This window comes from Jaculus jaculus, chromosome 3, assembly GCF_020740685.1.
Source record: "Jaculus jaculus isolate mJacJac1 chromosome 3, mJacJac1.mat.Y.cur, whole genome shotgun sequence".
Classification (NCBI taxonomy): domain Eukaryota; kingdom Metazoa; phylum Chordata; class Mammalia; order Rodentia; family Dipodidae; genus Jaculus; species Jaculus jaculus.
In genome coordinates this window covers 168,787,412-168,803,204 of record NC_059104.1, presented here as the reverse complement: position 1 = coordinate 168,803,204, position 15,793 = coordinate 168,787,412, and the positions used below count along the sequence as shown (strand labels likewise).

General features: G+C 41.7%; 1 protein-coding gene across 3 annotated transcripts in view; it reads right to left on the bottom strand.

The window, feature by feature from the left end:
* The window catches only part of C2cd3 (C2 domain containing 3 centriole elongation regulator), a 115,021-nt gene that overhangs the window by 74,647 nt on the left and 24,581 nt on the right, over positions 1-15,793 (bottom strand). For all 3 annotated transcript variants that reach the window (XM_045145184.1, XM_045145187.1, XM_045145186.1), the window contains exons 5-11: positions 14,872-15,119; positions 10,309-10,441; positions 9,686-9,814; positions 7,768-7,915; positions 5,174-5,328; positions 2,244-2,444; positions 1,403-1,515 (exon numbers count right to left, since the gene is read on the bottom strand). In XM_045145184.1, the coding sequence (XP_045001119.1) occupies positions 1,403-1,515; positions 2,244-2,444; positions 5,174-5,328; positions 7,768-7,915; positions 9,686-9,814; positions 10,309-10,441; positions 14,872-15,119 (1,127 nt within the window). The remainder of the gene's footprint in view (positions 1-1,402; positions 1,516-2,243; positions 2,445-5,173; positions 5,329-7,767; positions 7,916-9,685; positions 9,815-10,308; positions 10,442-14,871; positions 15,120-15,793) is intronic.

The following is a 15,793-nucleotide window of genomic DNA, read 5'->3' as shown; positions in this document are numbered from 1 at the left end:
ACGATAATCAATGGAAGAAGCTGTTCTAAGAATCAGTATTGTTTTTGACCGGCCAGACTGCCTCATATCAGGACAGTCATAGTAATATTGGGCTGGTTTCTTCACTTGTTTGTAAAAATATTTTATTTTATTTATTTGACAGAGAGAGACAGAGAGAGAGAGGGAGGGAGAGAGAGAGAGGAGAAAATGGGCATGCTAGAGCCTTCAGCCACTGCAAATGAACTTCGGACCCATGTGCCCCCTTGTGTATCTGGCTAACGTGGGTCCTGAGGAATTGAACCTGGGTCCTTTGGCTTTGCAGGCAAACGCCTTAACTCCTAAGGCATCCCTCCAGCCCTCTTCATTTAAAAAAAATTTTTTTTGTTTACTCTTATTTATTTATTTGAAAGTGACAGAGACAGAGAGAGGGAGAGAGAGAAAATGGGTGCGCCAGGGCCTCCAGCCACTGAAAACGAATTCCAGATGTGTGTGCCCCCTTGTGCATTTGGCTAATGTGGGTCCTGGGGAACTGAGCCTCAAACCGGGGTCTTTAGGCTTCACAGGCAAGGGCTTAACCGCTAAGCCATCTCTCCAGCCCTCTTCATCTTTTTTTTTTTTGAGGTAGGGACTCACTCTAGCTCAGGCTGACCTGGAATTTACTCTATAATCTCAGGGTGGCCTTGACCTCATGGCAATCCTCCTACCTCTGTCTCCTGAGTGCTGGGATTAAAGGCGTGCGCCACCACACCTGGCCCCTCTTCATTTTTAAAAAAATATTTTATTTTTATTTATTTGCAAGAGAGAGAGAGAGAGAAGGAAGGAGAGAGAACAGCTACTACAAATGAACTCCAGATACATGCATGAACCACCTCGTGCATCTGGCCTTTGTGCATCCTGGGGAATCAAACCAGGGTCCTTTGGCTTTATAAGTAAGCACTTTAACTGCTAAACTATCTATTCAGCCCCAGTACTCACTTTATTTATTTATTTATTTATAATGTAACCACATGCACGAGCTACCATCATGTTTTATTTATTTTTATTTTTTTTAATTTTAATTAATTTATTTATTTGAGAGTGACAGAGACAGAGAGAGAGAGAGGCAGAGAAAGAGAGAGAGAGAATGGGCACGCCAGGGCCTCTAGCCACTGCAAACAAACTCCAGATGCATGTGCCCCCTTGTGCATCTGGCTAACGTGGGTCCTGGGGAATCGAGCCTCAAACTGGGGTCCTTAGGCTTCACAGGCAAGCGCTTAACCGCTAAGCCATCTCTCCAGCCCCAGTGCTCACTTTTAAAATAAAGGAATAAATGTACATTCATTTCAAATTCTTGATAGCTCTAAGATTCTAGTACTACAAACGTCAAGTGAGTAGTTAGGGGTTCTAGTCTTTACAAAGAGCAGAGAACTGGGAGGCTTCTTACTTCCATCTGTAACTTTACTGGAGGCAAGTCGAACAGCCTCCGTGATCAAAGCTGTCTTTCCCAATCCACTTTTGGAAAAGCCCACAGGAAAGTGAAACATCACAAAGAAAGTGCTACAAAAGAAAAGGTGGCTGATTAAAATGTATACATAGTAACATAGTAAAGTTCAATTTCTGCTTACAAATCTGACCTAGCTTTGAGGCTCCGTTTTCAGGAACTCATATCCTCAGGGGTCTTATGTCCTCGTCCAAGCTTTTGTCAGGCTGGCCAGGGCAGTCCTGAGAGCTGGGAACTTCGGCAGCACTTTTCATACAAAACATTTATTTGGTCCCTAAGGCCCAATGTTAGAGAAGCCTTTAAATGTTATCTCTCTTGCTAACTATAAGGTCTATATTCATAGCTTCCACCTTAATATTCTTTTTGTAATTTTAATTTAATTTAATTTTTTATTGACAACTTCCATGATTGTAAATAATATCCCATGGTAATTCCTTCCTTCCCCCCCACTTTCCCCTTTGAAACTCCATTCTCCATCATATCCCCACCCCCTCTCAATCAGTCTCTCTTTTATTTTGATGTCATGATCTTTTCCTCCTATTACAATGGTCTTATGTAGGTAGTGGCAGGCACTGTGAGGTCATGGATATCCAGATCATTTTGTGTCTGGGGGCATCCACCTTAATATTCTTTATAACCAAACTTACCTAGCACAGTTCTTGGGAGCTTTAATCCATTTGCACTGATGGAACAATGTACATGAAATCACATCACGAGTCATAAAGTATTATACAGTCACTACTATTATCAGCTCCACGTTCCCTAAATACATGTTTTAACATACCTCTTTTTCACTGTTGTCACCTTGGATGGTCTTCCAGAAAAGTTTTTTTTGCCTGCTGTCATCTGAGGACTATCTGGAGGGACTTGCATTGTTTCAATGATGATTCTGACTGAATGTGCTCTGCCCAGCAGGGTCAGTTTATCCACACTTAGGGTCATCACCTGGGTATCTCCTGAGGCTAGCTGTTGGTCAATGAAATCTCTGCAAGGAGTTCACACAGACAGGTAGGGAGGCGGTGAGAGGCTTCACGTGGAACAATCAAGTTTGCAGAAGCAAGAGGGGTGGAGAAAGGAAAAGCAACAAGTATTTTTTTTGTTTTGTTTTATTTTGCTTTTTTTTTTTTTTTTTTCCAAGGTAGGGTCTTGCTCTAGAGCTGGGACTCACTATGTAGTCTCAAGGTGGCCATGCCACCAAGTCTGGCTTGATTTTTTTTGGTTTTCCAAAGTTGGGTCTCGCTTTAGCTCAGGCTGACCTGTAATTTACTATGGAGTCTCAGGGTGGCCTCGAACTCACAGTGATCCTCCTACTAACCTTTGCCTCCTGAGTGCTGGGATTAAAGGTGTGCACCACCGAGCCCATCTTTTAGATTAAAAAATATATGTATGTTTTATGTATTTAGTTGAGATAGAGACAGAAATAGGTAGAGAGAGAATGGGTGCACAAAGTCCTCCAGCCACTGCAAATGAACTCTAGATGCATGCGCTACCTTGTGCATCTGGATTACATGGTTACTGGGGAACTGAACCTGGGTCCTTAGGCTTCGTAGGCAAGTGCCTTAACCACTAAGCCAACTCTCCAGCCTTTGTTTTGAATTTTTCAGAGAGGGCTGGTCTCCATATGTAGTCTAGACTAGATTAGAACTCATTACATAGCCCAGGTTGATATGAATTCCTGATACTCTTGCCTCTTCCTCCTAAGTGCTAGGATTTCAGGCAAGTACCACCATGCTTGGCTAGCAAACAGCTTGTATTTTCAGAATTCTGGCCTTAATCTACAATGAAGGTGTGGTAGTTTGATAAATGCCCAACACATTCAGGCGCTTTATTAAAGCTTCTTGAATTTCCAGCTACCTGGCTGGAGAAGGTGTCATCGAGCAGATCCTAGTGTCCAGCCCTCAGGTGTGGGGGTACATTTGGAACTCCAGTCTAAGGACAGGCAAAGCGCTTGAGCTTTTTGCCTGGGGCGCCTTGCTTGTGCAGGGGGAGTGGCTTTGGGCTTTGGCTTGTGGCTTTTCTCTCTCTGTCTGAACCTGTAAAAGTGGGCCAGCTTCTTCTGAAATTATAGAACTTTCTCTGGATCTATAAGCTTGAAATAAATTCCCTCCTTTCATAACTGCCTGGCTTGAAAGTTCATATCAATAATCTGAAACTGTTTGCAACAGAAGGAAGTCTTAAAAAATATATACATGGGGCTGGACAGATGGCTTAGCAGTTAAGGTGCTTGCCTGCGAAGCCTAAGGACCCACGTTCGATTCTCCAGGTCCTACATAAGCCAGATGCACATGGTGGCACATACATCTAGAGTTCATTTGGAGTATAGAGGCCTTGATGCACCCAATCTCTCTCTCTTTCCCTCCCTCCCTCTCTCTGTCTCTAATAAATAAGTAAAAATAAATCAGAAAAAAGTAAAAAAAATTAAAAATTGGCCAGGCATGGTGGCACATGCCTTTAATCCTAGCACTTGGGAAACAGAGGTAGGATGATCATGGTGAGTTTGAGGCCATCTTGAGACTACATAGTGAATTCCAGGTCAGTCTGGGCTACAGCGAGACCCTACCTCAAAAAACAAAACAAAAAAAAAAAAAAATTACACACACACACACACACACACACACACACATTCTTTAATTATTCATATCCACATAACTTAGAAACAAATGTTGCAGAATTAGGTTTTTCAGCAGAAATGTCTCATTTACTCCAGTATACCTACCTAATATAATCATTCATCACTTTTTTGTTTTGTTTTGTTTTTCAAGGTAAGGTCTCACTCTAGCCCAGGTTGACCTGGAATTCACTCTGTAGTCTCAGGATGGCCTCAAACTCACGGTGATCCTCCTACCTCTGCCTCCTGAGTGCTGAGATTAAAGGCATGCGCCACCACATCCAGCCTATCATTCGTCACTTTAAAAAATATTATTAATTTATTTGAGAGACAGAGAGCAAAAGGCAGATAGAAAGAGAACGGACATGCCAGGGCCGCTAGCCTCTGCAAACAAACTGGAGATGCATGCACCACTTTGTGTATCTGGCTTACATGGGTACTGGGGAATTGAACCTGGGTCCTTAGGCTTCACAGGCAAGTGCCTTAACTGTTAAGGCATCTCTCCTGTTACTTTTTTTTTTTTTTTTTTTTTGGAAGCAGGATTTCACTCTAGCTCAGGCTGACTTGGAACTCACTGTGTAGCCCAGTCTGGTCTTGAATTCATGGTGATGTTCCTACCTCTTGAGTGCTGGAATTGAATGTGTGTGCTATAGCATCCAGTTTTTCCCTTTTTCCCTCCCTCCCTTCCTTCCTCTCCCTTTCTCTCTCTCTCTTTCTTTCTTTCTGTCTCTCTCTTTTTTTCGAGGTAGGGTCTCACTCTAGCTCAGGCTGACCTGGAATTCACTATGTAGTCTTAGGGTGGCCTCAAACAGTGATTCTTCTAACTCTGCCTCCTGAGTGCTGGGGTTAAAGGCGTGCACCACAATACCCGGCTAGCATCCAGTTTCTTATCACTGTTGTGTATCCTTTCCTCATGGACATTTTCTACCTGGATGTAATCACTGCACACTGCTTTCTCCTTAACCCACCTTTAAGGACTGTCGTGCTTCGCTGAGTAACTTAATCAATTAGATATGGTTGGGCGAACACAAGCTATTTCATTTGAGCTCTTGTGAAAATCACTTTGCTGGGCTTCCGCCCGGGATCATGTGTTCACAGCGGCTCACCCGTTCTTCATGTCTGTAGTCCTCTTCTTCAGCCCGTGTTCACTTGACTCTAGAATCTTGGAAGATCTATCAAAAGTTTTTGACTGGTTCATTTTTTTGGAAGGTTCCATACCATCATCATCACTGAGAAAATCACTGAGGCTGACATCAGATTTCTATGGGGAGAATAAAAAGAAAATACTAAAAGTAATTGCTTTGGAGACAAAAATTATGAAACATTTTTCTAAAGGCATATACAGCATTCTCCTAAAGAAATAACTGACGAGACTAGAAAGATGGTTCAGTGGTTTAAGGTGCCTGCATGCAAAAAAAAAAAAAAAAAAAAAAAAAAAATATATATATATATATATATATATACACACACACACACACATATATGCTTTTTCTTTTGTTTTTGGTTTTTCAAGGTAGGGTCTCTAGCTCAGCGCTGACCTGGAATTCATTCTGTTGTCTCAGGGTGGCCTTGAACTCATGGAGATCCACCTACCTCTGCCTCCCAAGTGCTGGGATTAAAGGTGTGTGCCACCACACCTGGCACTTTTTCTTTTTAATGTACATTTTTAAAAAATTTATTTGCAAGCAGAGAAACAGAGAGAAGACAGACAAACAGAAAATGGGTGTGCCAGGGCATCTAACTGCTACAAATGAACTCCAGATGCATGCACCACTTTACATATGTGGCTTTACATGGGTACTGGGGAATCAAACCTGGGTCGCTAGGCTTTGCAGTCAAGTGCCTTAACTACAGAGCCATTTCTCCAGCCCTTAGTATGCTTTTTTCTCCTCAGGCCATTATATCTATATTCATGTCTCTGTCTCTCAAAACTCTATCTTTCAAGGCTCAGCTAGAACCCTTTACGCCTGTGTTCTTGCCTGACAATATGGTGCAAAAGTTCTTCCTGTTTCCTCTGAATCATGGAAACCCTCAGTAACTTACTTCAAACTGGTGCAAGCCACCTTGGATTTAGTTATTTTTGATACAGAATAAAGGAAGATCAGGACTGCTACTGTTTTGGACAGTTTGAGTGTGTTCCCAAAGTGTCACACATTGGAGGCTTGGTCCTTAATGGAACCTTTACAGTCCTTAAGAGTTCAATTTGGCAAGCCCTTGGAAGGAATTACGGGACTCCAGAATGCTCTCTGCTTCCTAATTTATGATGGGATCTGCCCTTCTCATACATGCTCCTGCCACAGCTATGTACCGTGGGGAAGATGCACCCCGTGGGGCCCTCACCAGGGCCTAACTATGCTGTTTAGACTTTTATCTCCAAAAATAGGACCTAGTAAATATTTGTGCTCTATAAAGTCAGCCTCCCTCCAGTATTTTTTATTGTAACAACGATAGATAAGGATTTTGACAGCAATACTTACATACCTAGTGATTACTTGTGGAACAGGGCTCAGACTCACTGCGCATCATCTCAAGAGGCTAAACCAATGACAGACATAGGTGACAAAAAAAAAGAACCCCGAAAAAAAAAAAACTGCCTGAAAGAATGCCATCTTAAAGAGCCAACAGAGTTACCTGTCATTTAAGTACAGGTGCTTCTAGAGTATTCTGAACAGATACCAAAGGTGGTTCTAAGGTAGACCTGTGTTAACTGCTCCTTAGAACAGTTCTTTTTTCTTTGGAGGTAGGGTTTCACCCTAGCCCAGGCTGACCTAGAATTCACTATGTGGTCTCAGGGTGGCCTCAAACTCACAGTGATCCTCCTACCTCTGCCTCCCAAGTGCTGGTATTAAAGGTGTGTGCCACCATACCCAGCTGGAAGAGCTCATCTTCTTTTTTTTTTTTTCTTCGTCTTCTTTTTTTAAGTTATTATTATTATTATTTTTGGTTTTTCGAGGTAGGGTCTCACTCTAGCCCAGGTTGACCTGGAATTCACCATGGAGTCTCAGGGTGGCCTCGAACTCACAATGATCCTCCTATCTCTGCCTCTTGAGTGCTGGGATTAAAGGTGTGTGCCACCACACCCGGCAATTATTTTTTATTTTAAAAACTATTTTGTTTATTTACTTATTTGAGAGAGAGACAGAAAAAGGCAGAGAGAGTGAGTATGCAAACAAACTCCAGATGCATGTGCCAACTTGTGCATTGGTTTTATATGGGTACTGGGGAACCAAACCTGAGCTGTCAGGCTTTGCAAACAAGCACCTTAACCATTGAGCCCCACCTTAGGAGAGTTCTAAAAAAGCCTTACATTATACTAAGAATACAAGTTTAAGGGCAAACACTTTCTATGAATCCTTGGGACAAAATAATCTTACAAGGGCTGTCTCCTCATCTACAAAGTGACAGTATTACTTTAGTTTATGGATTGTCATTAGAGTGCTTTTATTTATTTATTTATTTATTTTGGTTTTTCTAGCTCAGGCTGACCTGGAATTCACTATGTAGTTTCAGGGTGGCCTTGAACTCATAGTGATCTTCCTACCTCTGCCTCCTAAGTGCTGGGATTTAAGGCATGTGCCACCATGACTGGCTTGCAATTAGAGTGTTAAAGATGGCTAGCTTTCTGGCCAAGTGGTGTCCTGCCTGCAGCAACTATATCCTGTGTCCTCCAGTGCATTGAGCTCCAGGATCAGTGACTTACGGGTGCTGTATAAAATAAGTTCTCCAGGAGACTCTGGTCATACTGAGCATCATTCGGGTCACTGCTGCAATACACATCACTCCCAGGAGACGGGGAATCTGGAGGAGAGCCTAGTCCATTCCAGACATGCCCTTGGGAGAACTCAGCACTGAAGAGAGAAAAACAACAAAACAAAGATGTTAGCAGAACATCTGGCTGGCCTATCCTTTTCTTTTTTTTTTTTTTAATTTTTAATTTTTTATTTTTATTTATTTGAGAGTGACAGACACAGAGAGAAAGACAGATAGAGGGAGAGAGAGAGAATGGGCGCGCCAGGGCTTCCAGCCTCTGCAAACAAACTCCAGACGCGTGCGCCCCCTTGTGCATCTGGCTAACGTGGGACCTGGGGAACTGAGCCTCGAACCGGGGTCCTTAGGCTTCACAGGCAAGCACTTAACCGCTAAGCCATCTCTCCAGCCCGAGCCTATCCTTTTCTTAGTAAGACTTTCTAAACACGGAAAAAGATGTGTCAAGTACGTACACTAAATAAGACTACGGGATCAATACTGCCCAGTTACATTTCTCCTTCCCCGGGATGACAGCTAGGACAAAACTACTACTGACACCGATTGTGAGCTCACACATTTACTCAACAAACACTTGCTGGCCACCAGTTATGTGCCAGGGCCACGATGGTACAGAGACAGCTAAGCGAGCACCATCTGTGCTCTCTTGAGCCCGCTCTAGTAGGGAAAAAAATGGTAACTATAATGATTCACTGAATTCAACATTATGTTGTTTTTGTAAAAAAAAAAAAGGCTTATTCATATATGTACCTTCTTCCATTAAGCAAACACATATGTATTTAGGAATAATTACATCATACTTAATTTTATGTGAGACATAAAATGAATAATGGTAGTGACATAAAAATAGAATTATATACCAATTGAGCAGAATTGAGGACCTGGATTTTAGGTTAAGTAAGTACAGCTACTTGATATTTGACAAAGGTCCTAACAATGTAGGCTGAAGAAAAGATAGCATCCTCAACAAATGGTGCTGGACATACTGGATAACCATATGCAGGAAAATGAAACTTGATCCACACATCTCTCCATGCATAAAAATCAAGTCCAAATGGAACAAGGACCTCAATATAAGACCAGAAATTTGGCTACTACTGGAAGAAAAAAATAGGAGGAACTTTCCATGATATAGGACTGGGAAAAGACTTCCTAAACAAAACCCAAGTAGCTCAGAAACTTAAACAATCACTCAACCATTGGGATCTCATGAAGCTGAAAAGTTTCTTCACAGACAAACATACAATAAGCAGGGCCAATAGAATACTCATAGAATGGGAGAAAATTTTTGTTGGATATACACTGACAGAGGCCTAATTTCTAGAATCTATAAAGAACTCCAAACATTAAAAAATCAAATGAAAACAAATGCTGGTGATGTGGAGAAATAGGAACCCCCATTCACTGTTGGTGGAATGTAAGATGGTACAACCACTATGGAAAGCAATATGGAGACTCCTAAAAAGGATGACTATACAGGTACCAACAGACCCAGTTATTCCCTTACTGGGCATTTACCCTAAAAACTCTATATTTCAGTTCAGAGATTTGCTCACCCATGTTTATAGCTGCTCAATTCATAACAGCTAAGAGCTGGAATCAACCCACATGTCCATCGTTAGACAAATGGATAACTAAGATGTGGTTTATCTATACAATGGAATTCTACATAGCAGTAAGGACAAATCACACAATGAAATTTGAAGAAAAATGGCTGGACCTGGAACAGATCATTCTCAGTGCTGGGGATGGAGCTCAGAGCTTTGCATTTCCCAGACAGGTGCTCAAGCACTGTGCTACATCTCCGACCCCAGAAAAAGAGTTTGTACAGGAAGAAAGTTCAAAGCACTTACCTGCCTAACAGCAGCTGTATAGCTCTGGTATCAGCTTTTGTGTCATATTTACAACATGAATTCTCAGTCACAGGGAGGAGGTGATTGTCACTGTGGTCTTTAAACTGATTCTTTGGTGAGGTTTTAACTCTAAGGTGGGGAGAAATAGTTTTTCATTGAGGGTGTAACAGATGGGAACGTTTAAATCATAACTGAATTAAAAAGAAGCTGGTCTGACTCAGAAAATTCAACCTTTTAAAGTTTTAACTGCTGCGTGCATGTGTGTGTACATATATATGTACATTTATATGCGTATATATTATACACATATAACTTATACTTTGCAAAGCTCTTTACAACATCAGAGTATCATTCAATTTCTTCAAGTGTGGGAGGAAAATATCTCCACTTCATAAGTACACATTCCCATTTCGAGATCAAAGAATCTACCTATTTACATATTCAGCAAGTACCAATGCTAGGTCTAGAATCTGTGTAACTGCCACTATGCTAGACTTCTTTACCACCACATTAAAAATTATCTGCTGAACATTTCCAAGATTAATGAGGTCATAAGAGCAAAAAACAGGCTAGCAATCATTAAGAAATGAGTTGCTGGAGTTTGTTGGTATCGTGTCACTTACTGTGCTGACGATCTGAAACTATCTTCCTTCACAGGAGGATGAACTTTGCCCAACAGTATGCTAGTGTCTGGGTCTGACTGCATTGCAGAAATCACCATGGCATTCCGCAGTTTATTGCCTTGTTCTAACAGAGCTGACAGAAGTAAAAACAAAATGAAAAACAAAACACCACAAAACAACAACTCTGAAACCCAATGCAGTTTATCTCCTTCTGGCACAGGACTTAGCACCGTGTGCTACAATGTCTCACTTGTCTGCTCTCAGCACTAGGGAGAGCTCCTTGAAGACAGTCTCTCAACTGCTCTGTACTCACCTTTCTACTATGTTCACTGCTAGATGACATTACACCAATGAATGAAGTCTCTACTCTAAAAAGACTTATCTTATTGTGGGATGTCCTCGGGCATTCAACTATTCCACCCGGTGTTTGTGCATAAAGTCAATAGTGCTCAGAGTTTATTAACAGAGATGAAACCTAAGGCTTCATTTTTGGTAGGTAAAAGTTATTCCATCCCTCAAGTAACAACAGGCGCAGTACCCACAGCAGCTAACATGTACTAAGCCCTTACTGTGTGCCAGGCACTTCTCTAATTCACATGAATCTAGTCCTCCCAATACTCCCCAAAGATAGCTACAACTACTTCACTTTCCAGACACATCTTAGACAGAGAGGATAAGAAACTTGCCCAAGTTAGAAAGACGATGTATGTGAAGTAAGTCCTCCTTATCTGTGGTTTCACTTTGTGCAATTTCAGTCAAAAAATATTAAATGGAGAGTTCTAAGAAACACTTCCTCAATTTGAAGTTGAGTGCCATTTTTAGGAATGTAATGAAAGCTCCTGCTGTCCTTAATCTCATTCTTTTGTTCACTATTATCCACACTGCATATGCTAGCCGCCTTTGAGTCTCTTACTAGGTATTTCAGATACTGAATCTACCATGGTACTGCAAATTGTTTACGTTCAAGGATCTCTTACTTCATGATGGTCACAATCACAGGAATAGTGACACTGACAATTTCATTACAGTATACTGTGAAAACTGCTTTATCATTAGTTACTGCTGTTAATTTCTTACTACACCTTATTGAATTGTGTGGTTTTTTTTTTACACTTGAATTGCGCTTATTTTTCATCCTTGTTAAGATAAATACTTCTCTGGGATAGTGGTATTTGAGAAATGACTTATTTAGTCATTTACAACTAAGTAGAAATTGGTACCTGGATATTTTTTAAAGCAGATTATAAAAAGGAAATAAACACTAAAGAAGATAAGTAAGAGAAATATCTCTAGTTGTCCATTCATTAGCTTCCAACTGGTTCCACTGCTGAAAAGTCATTTGGAAAAGCATCACTGAAGTCTAAGGCAAGGTAGTAAGAACATCTTGAGTTTTCCAGCAGCTGGCATTCTATGCTGTAAGAACTGTCGTGACACTTTCTTGCATGTCAAGAATCCTTTCCTACACACTCAGGTGATATACAGCCTCCAATTTTTCTCCCAACTCCTTGCTACCTATTCTGAAATGCATTTTTTTTTGAGGGGTGGGTGGTTTTCGAGGTAGGGTCTCACTGTAGTCCAGGCTGACCTGGAATTCAGTCTGTATTCTCAGGGTGGCCTTGAACTCATGGTTATCCTCCTACCTCCACCTCCGGAGTGCTGGGATTAAAAGCGTGTGCCACCATGCCATGCTCTTTTTTTCCCCTTAACATCCATTTGCATACAAGTGGCCAGAGGACAAGGTTGTCATTAGAAACAGTGCCCACCTCTTTTTGAGAAAGGGTCTCTAACTGGGCCTGAAGATGACCAATTAGGCTAGACTAGCTGGCCAGTGAGCTGCAGAGACCCTGCTATGTCTGCCTCTCCAGAGTGGGATTACGGGTGAAGGTCAACATGCCCAGCATTTCATGTGAGTACCAGGAATCAAACTGACGCTGCGAGGCAAGCACTTTACTGAGCTACCTCCCAGTTCTTCCTGATATGCTCTTGATGACCCAGATAATATGGCTGTCTATTACAGCATAATGGAAGTTAGGTGGTGTTAGTGTATCATTCCCTAACCTGAGGTGACAGAATGCTGTTCCTGTTTGCTTCTTACTGTGGTTTGAATGTGAAACGTCTCCAACAGGCTCATACGTTTGAACACCTGCTCTCAACTAGTGTGCTGTTTTAGAAAGTTGTTGAAACTGGGGACTGGAAAGATGGTTTAACAGTTAAGGCACTTGTTTCCAAAGACAAAAGACCCAGCTTCAACTCCCCAGGACCCACATAAGCCAGATGCATAAGGTGGCACATGTTTCTGGAGTTCGTTTGCAGTGGCTGGAGGCCCTAGCATGCCCATTCTCTCTCTCCAATAAATAAATAAAAAAATAAAATATACTTTTTAAAGTCAGGTGTTTTTTTTTTTAAAAGAAGGTTGTGGAAATTTTAAGAGGTACATCTTGCTTAAGGAAGTTGGTCACTAGAGGCAGGCCTTGAGGTTTTAGCCTTCCTCTTCTGATCCACTCTGGTTCCTGACCCTCCCTTCCTCTCTCTCTCTCTTTTTCTTTCTTGCTACTCACATTCCTGCTATCATACCTTTCCCTGCTCTGGCGGGTGGCCTCCCTTCTTAAACTCTAAGTTGGGCTCGAGAGATGGCTTAGAGGTTAAGGTGCTTTCATGCAAAGCCTAAGGACTCATGTTGGACTCTCCAGGTCCCATGTAAGCCAGCTCCACAGTGATGCAAGCATGGAAGGTCACACATGCACACAGAGGGCACATACATGTGGAGTCTGATTGCAGTGGCACATTAATTCTCTCTCTCATCCTTGTTCTCTGGATTAAAAAGAGAGAGAAAGAAAAGGCCAGTCTGTTGGGCTTGTCTCAAAAAAAAAGTTAAACTCTAAGCTAAAAGAAAACCTTCCCCTCAGTCGCTTGTGGTCCAATCTGATCACAGCAATGAGAAATGTAACTAATACACCACTGAACTGTTCCTTCTGCTTCTGTTTGGCTACAACAGAATTCAATTCCCAGGCTTAATATCAGTAGCTAAGATTATTCCAGGTATCCTGAATATTCCCAAGAATAGCCACTTCTTTCAGAATGTGAAATGAATTTGATTCTACCTTCTGTACAATGGTGCAAGTAAATGATGCTGATCAGACAAAATCTACCTTGAATTATTTGGGGACAAATAAGGACTATTTTAAAAAAGTATTTTATTTTTATTTATTTATTTGAAACAGAGAAAGAGAAAAAGAAAAAGAGAAAGAATGGGCACACCAAAGCCTCTACCCACTGCAAACAAACCACAGATGTATGTTCCACCTTGTACATCTGGCCTATGTGAGTTGTGGAATCAAACCTGGGTCCTTAGGCTTGCAGGCAAGCTCTGTAATCACTAAGCCATCTCTTCAGCTCCAATTTATTAAAAATACTTTATTTATTTGAGAGAGAGAGAGAGAAATACAGAAATGGGCAGGGGGGAGAGAGACAAAGAGAATGAATGGGTGCACCAGGGCCTCCAGCCACTGCAAACGAACTCCAGATGTGTGTACCCCCTTATGCAGCTGGCTTATGTGGGTCCTGAGGAGTCAAACCTAGGTCCTTTGGCTTTGCAGGCAAGCACCTTAATCACTAAGCCATCTCTCCAGCCCCTAGTTTTTGTTTTTTTAATAAATGCTTTACCCTCATATCCAAGTTACTTTTAAGCGGTTCCTTCCCCAAATGTATTCTAAGAACCTAATTCGTTGCATGTGGAAGCTGAAATGTTGATCTGAAGGTAGAGAATAAAATAGGGGTAACCAAAGGCTGGAAAGAGTTGTGGGAGGGGACAGAGGAGAGGGAATGGCAACTGAAAAGGAGGAGTAACTTATAAAACTTCTATTGTAAGATAATTATGGTTGACAACAGTTAATTGAATATTTCCAAATAGCTAGTAAAGGGCATTTTGAATGGTTCTTAACAAGACAGAAACGAGGTTTGAAGTGACAGATATATGTTGTCTACTCATAGCATAAAAGTACTGAAATGTCACACCATACCTCATAAATACATACAATTACTATGTATAGATGAAAAGTGAAACTTTTTTTTTTTTTTTTTTGAGGTAGCATCTCACTGTGGTCAGAGCTGACCAGGCTGGCCTTGAATCTACAATGATCCTCCTACCTGTCTCCTGAGTGCTGGCATTAAAGACAAGTGCCACCATGTCCGGCAAAACTTTATTTTTAAAAAAATCTGTTGGCTTTTGAGGTAGGGTCTCACTCTAGCCCAGGCTGACCTGGAATTCACTCTGTAGTCTCAGGGTGGCCTTGAACACACAGCGATCTTACCTCTGCATCCCGCATGCTGGGATCAAAGGCGTGCGCCACCATGCCCAACTCCCAAAACTTGTTTTTAAAAAGGCAGTTACTTGGTAGTTTAATAGAGCTGTCTTCAAATGATGACAGCTGGATAATAACAAGTCTTATTCTTACTTGGTTATTTAGTTCAAAGAGAAGTCTTGGTGCCCTTTGCGGGGCAGGCTGACAAGCGGAGCACTCCCAATAAACACGGCTTAGTTTCAGGTTGCAGACATATATATACCTGAAAGGAGGTCCTTTGTGGGTGGGTTGCTTGAAGAAAGCACGCGTGAGTCACCATGACTCTTGGCGACTGTACTAATTTGGGGCTGGAACTCAGCGTTGTTGAAAAGGGACATCTGCTTCTGTGGGGCTTTGCCTTTCAAAGCTCCAGTCTCTAAACTCTGGCCTGAGTTAAGATGCGGCTGTAGTCCACAGAAAGATTCCTTTCCTGTGTCTGAGTTCTCTGTGAAGTACAAATGGTCCTTTCCCCTATTTTTTTTTTTTAAAAAAGGAGAATGTTAGCATCATATAACCCATTGTGGTAACATTCTACTTTGTCAGCGCTAGGAAGATCAGTGGTAGCAATCTAGTGTGGACTCTGAAAGAAGTAACTTATTTGTAGGGTGCCTCTGTAAATATGCTTTTAATCTCTTAAAGAAAAAAATCTTTAGCTATAGTTGTGGATTGCACCTTAAGTGAAACGATGAAATAAAGACATCAATACACACACAAACACACCAAAAGCAGGAGGAAGGGGCTGGAGAGATGGCTCAGTGGTTAAGGCACAAGCCTGCAAAGACTAAGGACCCAGGTTTGATTCTCTAGGTCCCATGTAAGCCAGATGCACATGGTAGTGCATGAATCTGGAGTTTGTATGCAGTGGCTAGAGGCCCTGGCATGCCCATTCTCACTCATCTCTCCCTCTCTCTGTCGCTAATAAATAAATAAGTCTTCAGGGGCTGGAGAGATAGCTTAGCAATTAAGGCACTTGCCTGCAAAGCCAAAGGATGCAGGTTCAATTCTCCAGGACCCACGTAAGCCAGATGCACAAGGTGGTGCATGCGTCTGGAGTTCATTTGCAATGGGTGGATGCCCTGGCGTGCCCATTCTCTCTCTCTCTCAAATAACTAAATAAAAATAATTTAAAAAACAAAACAAAAAAT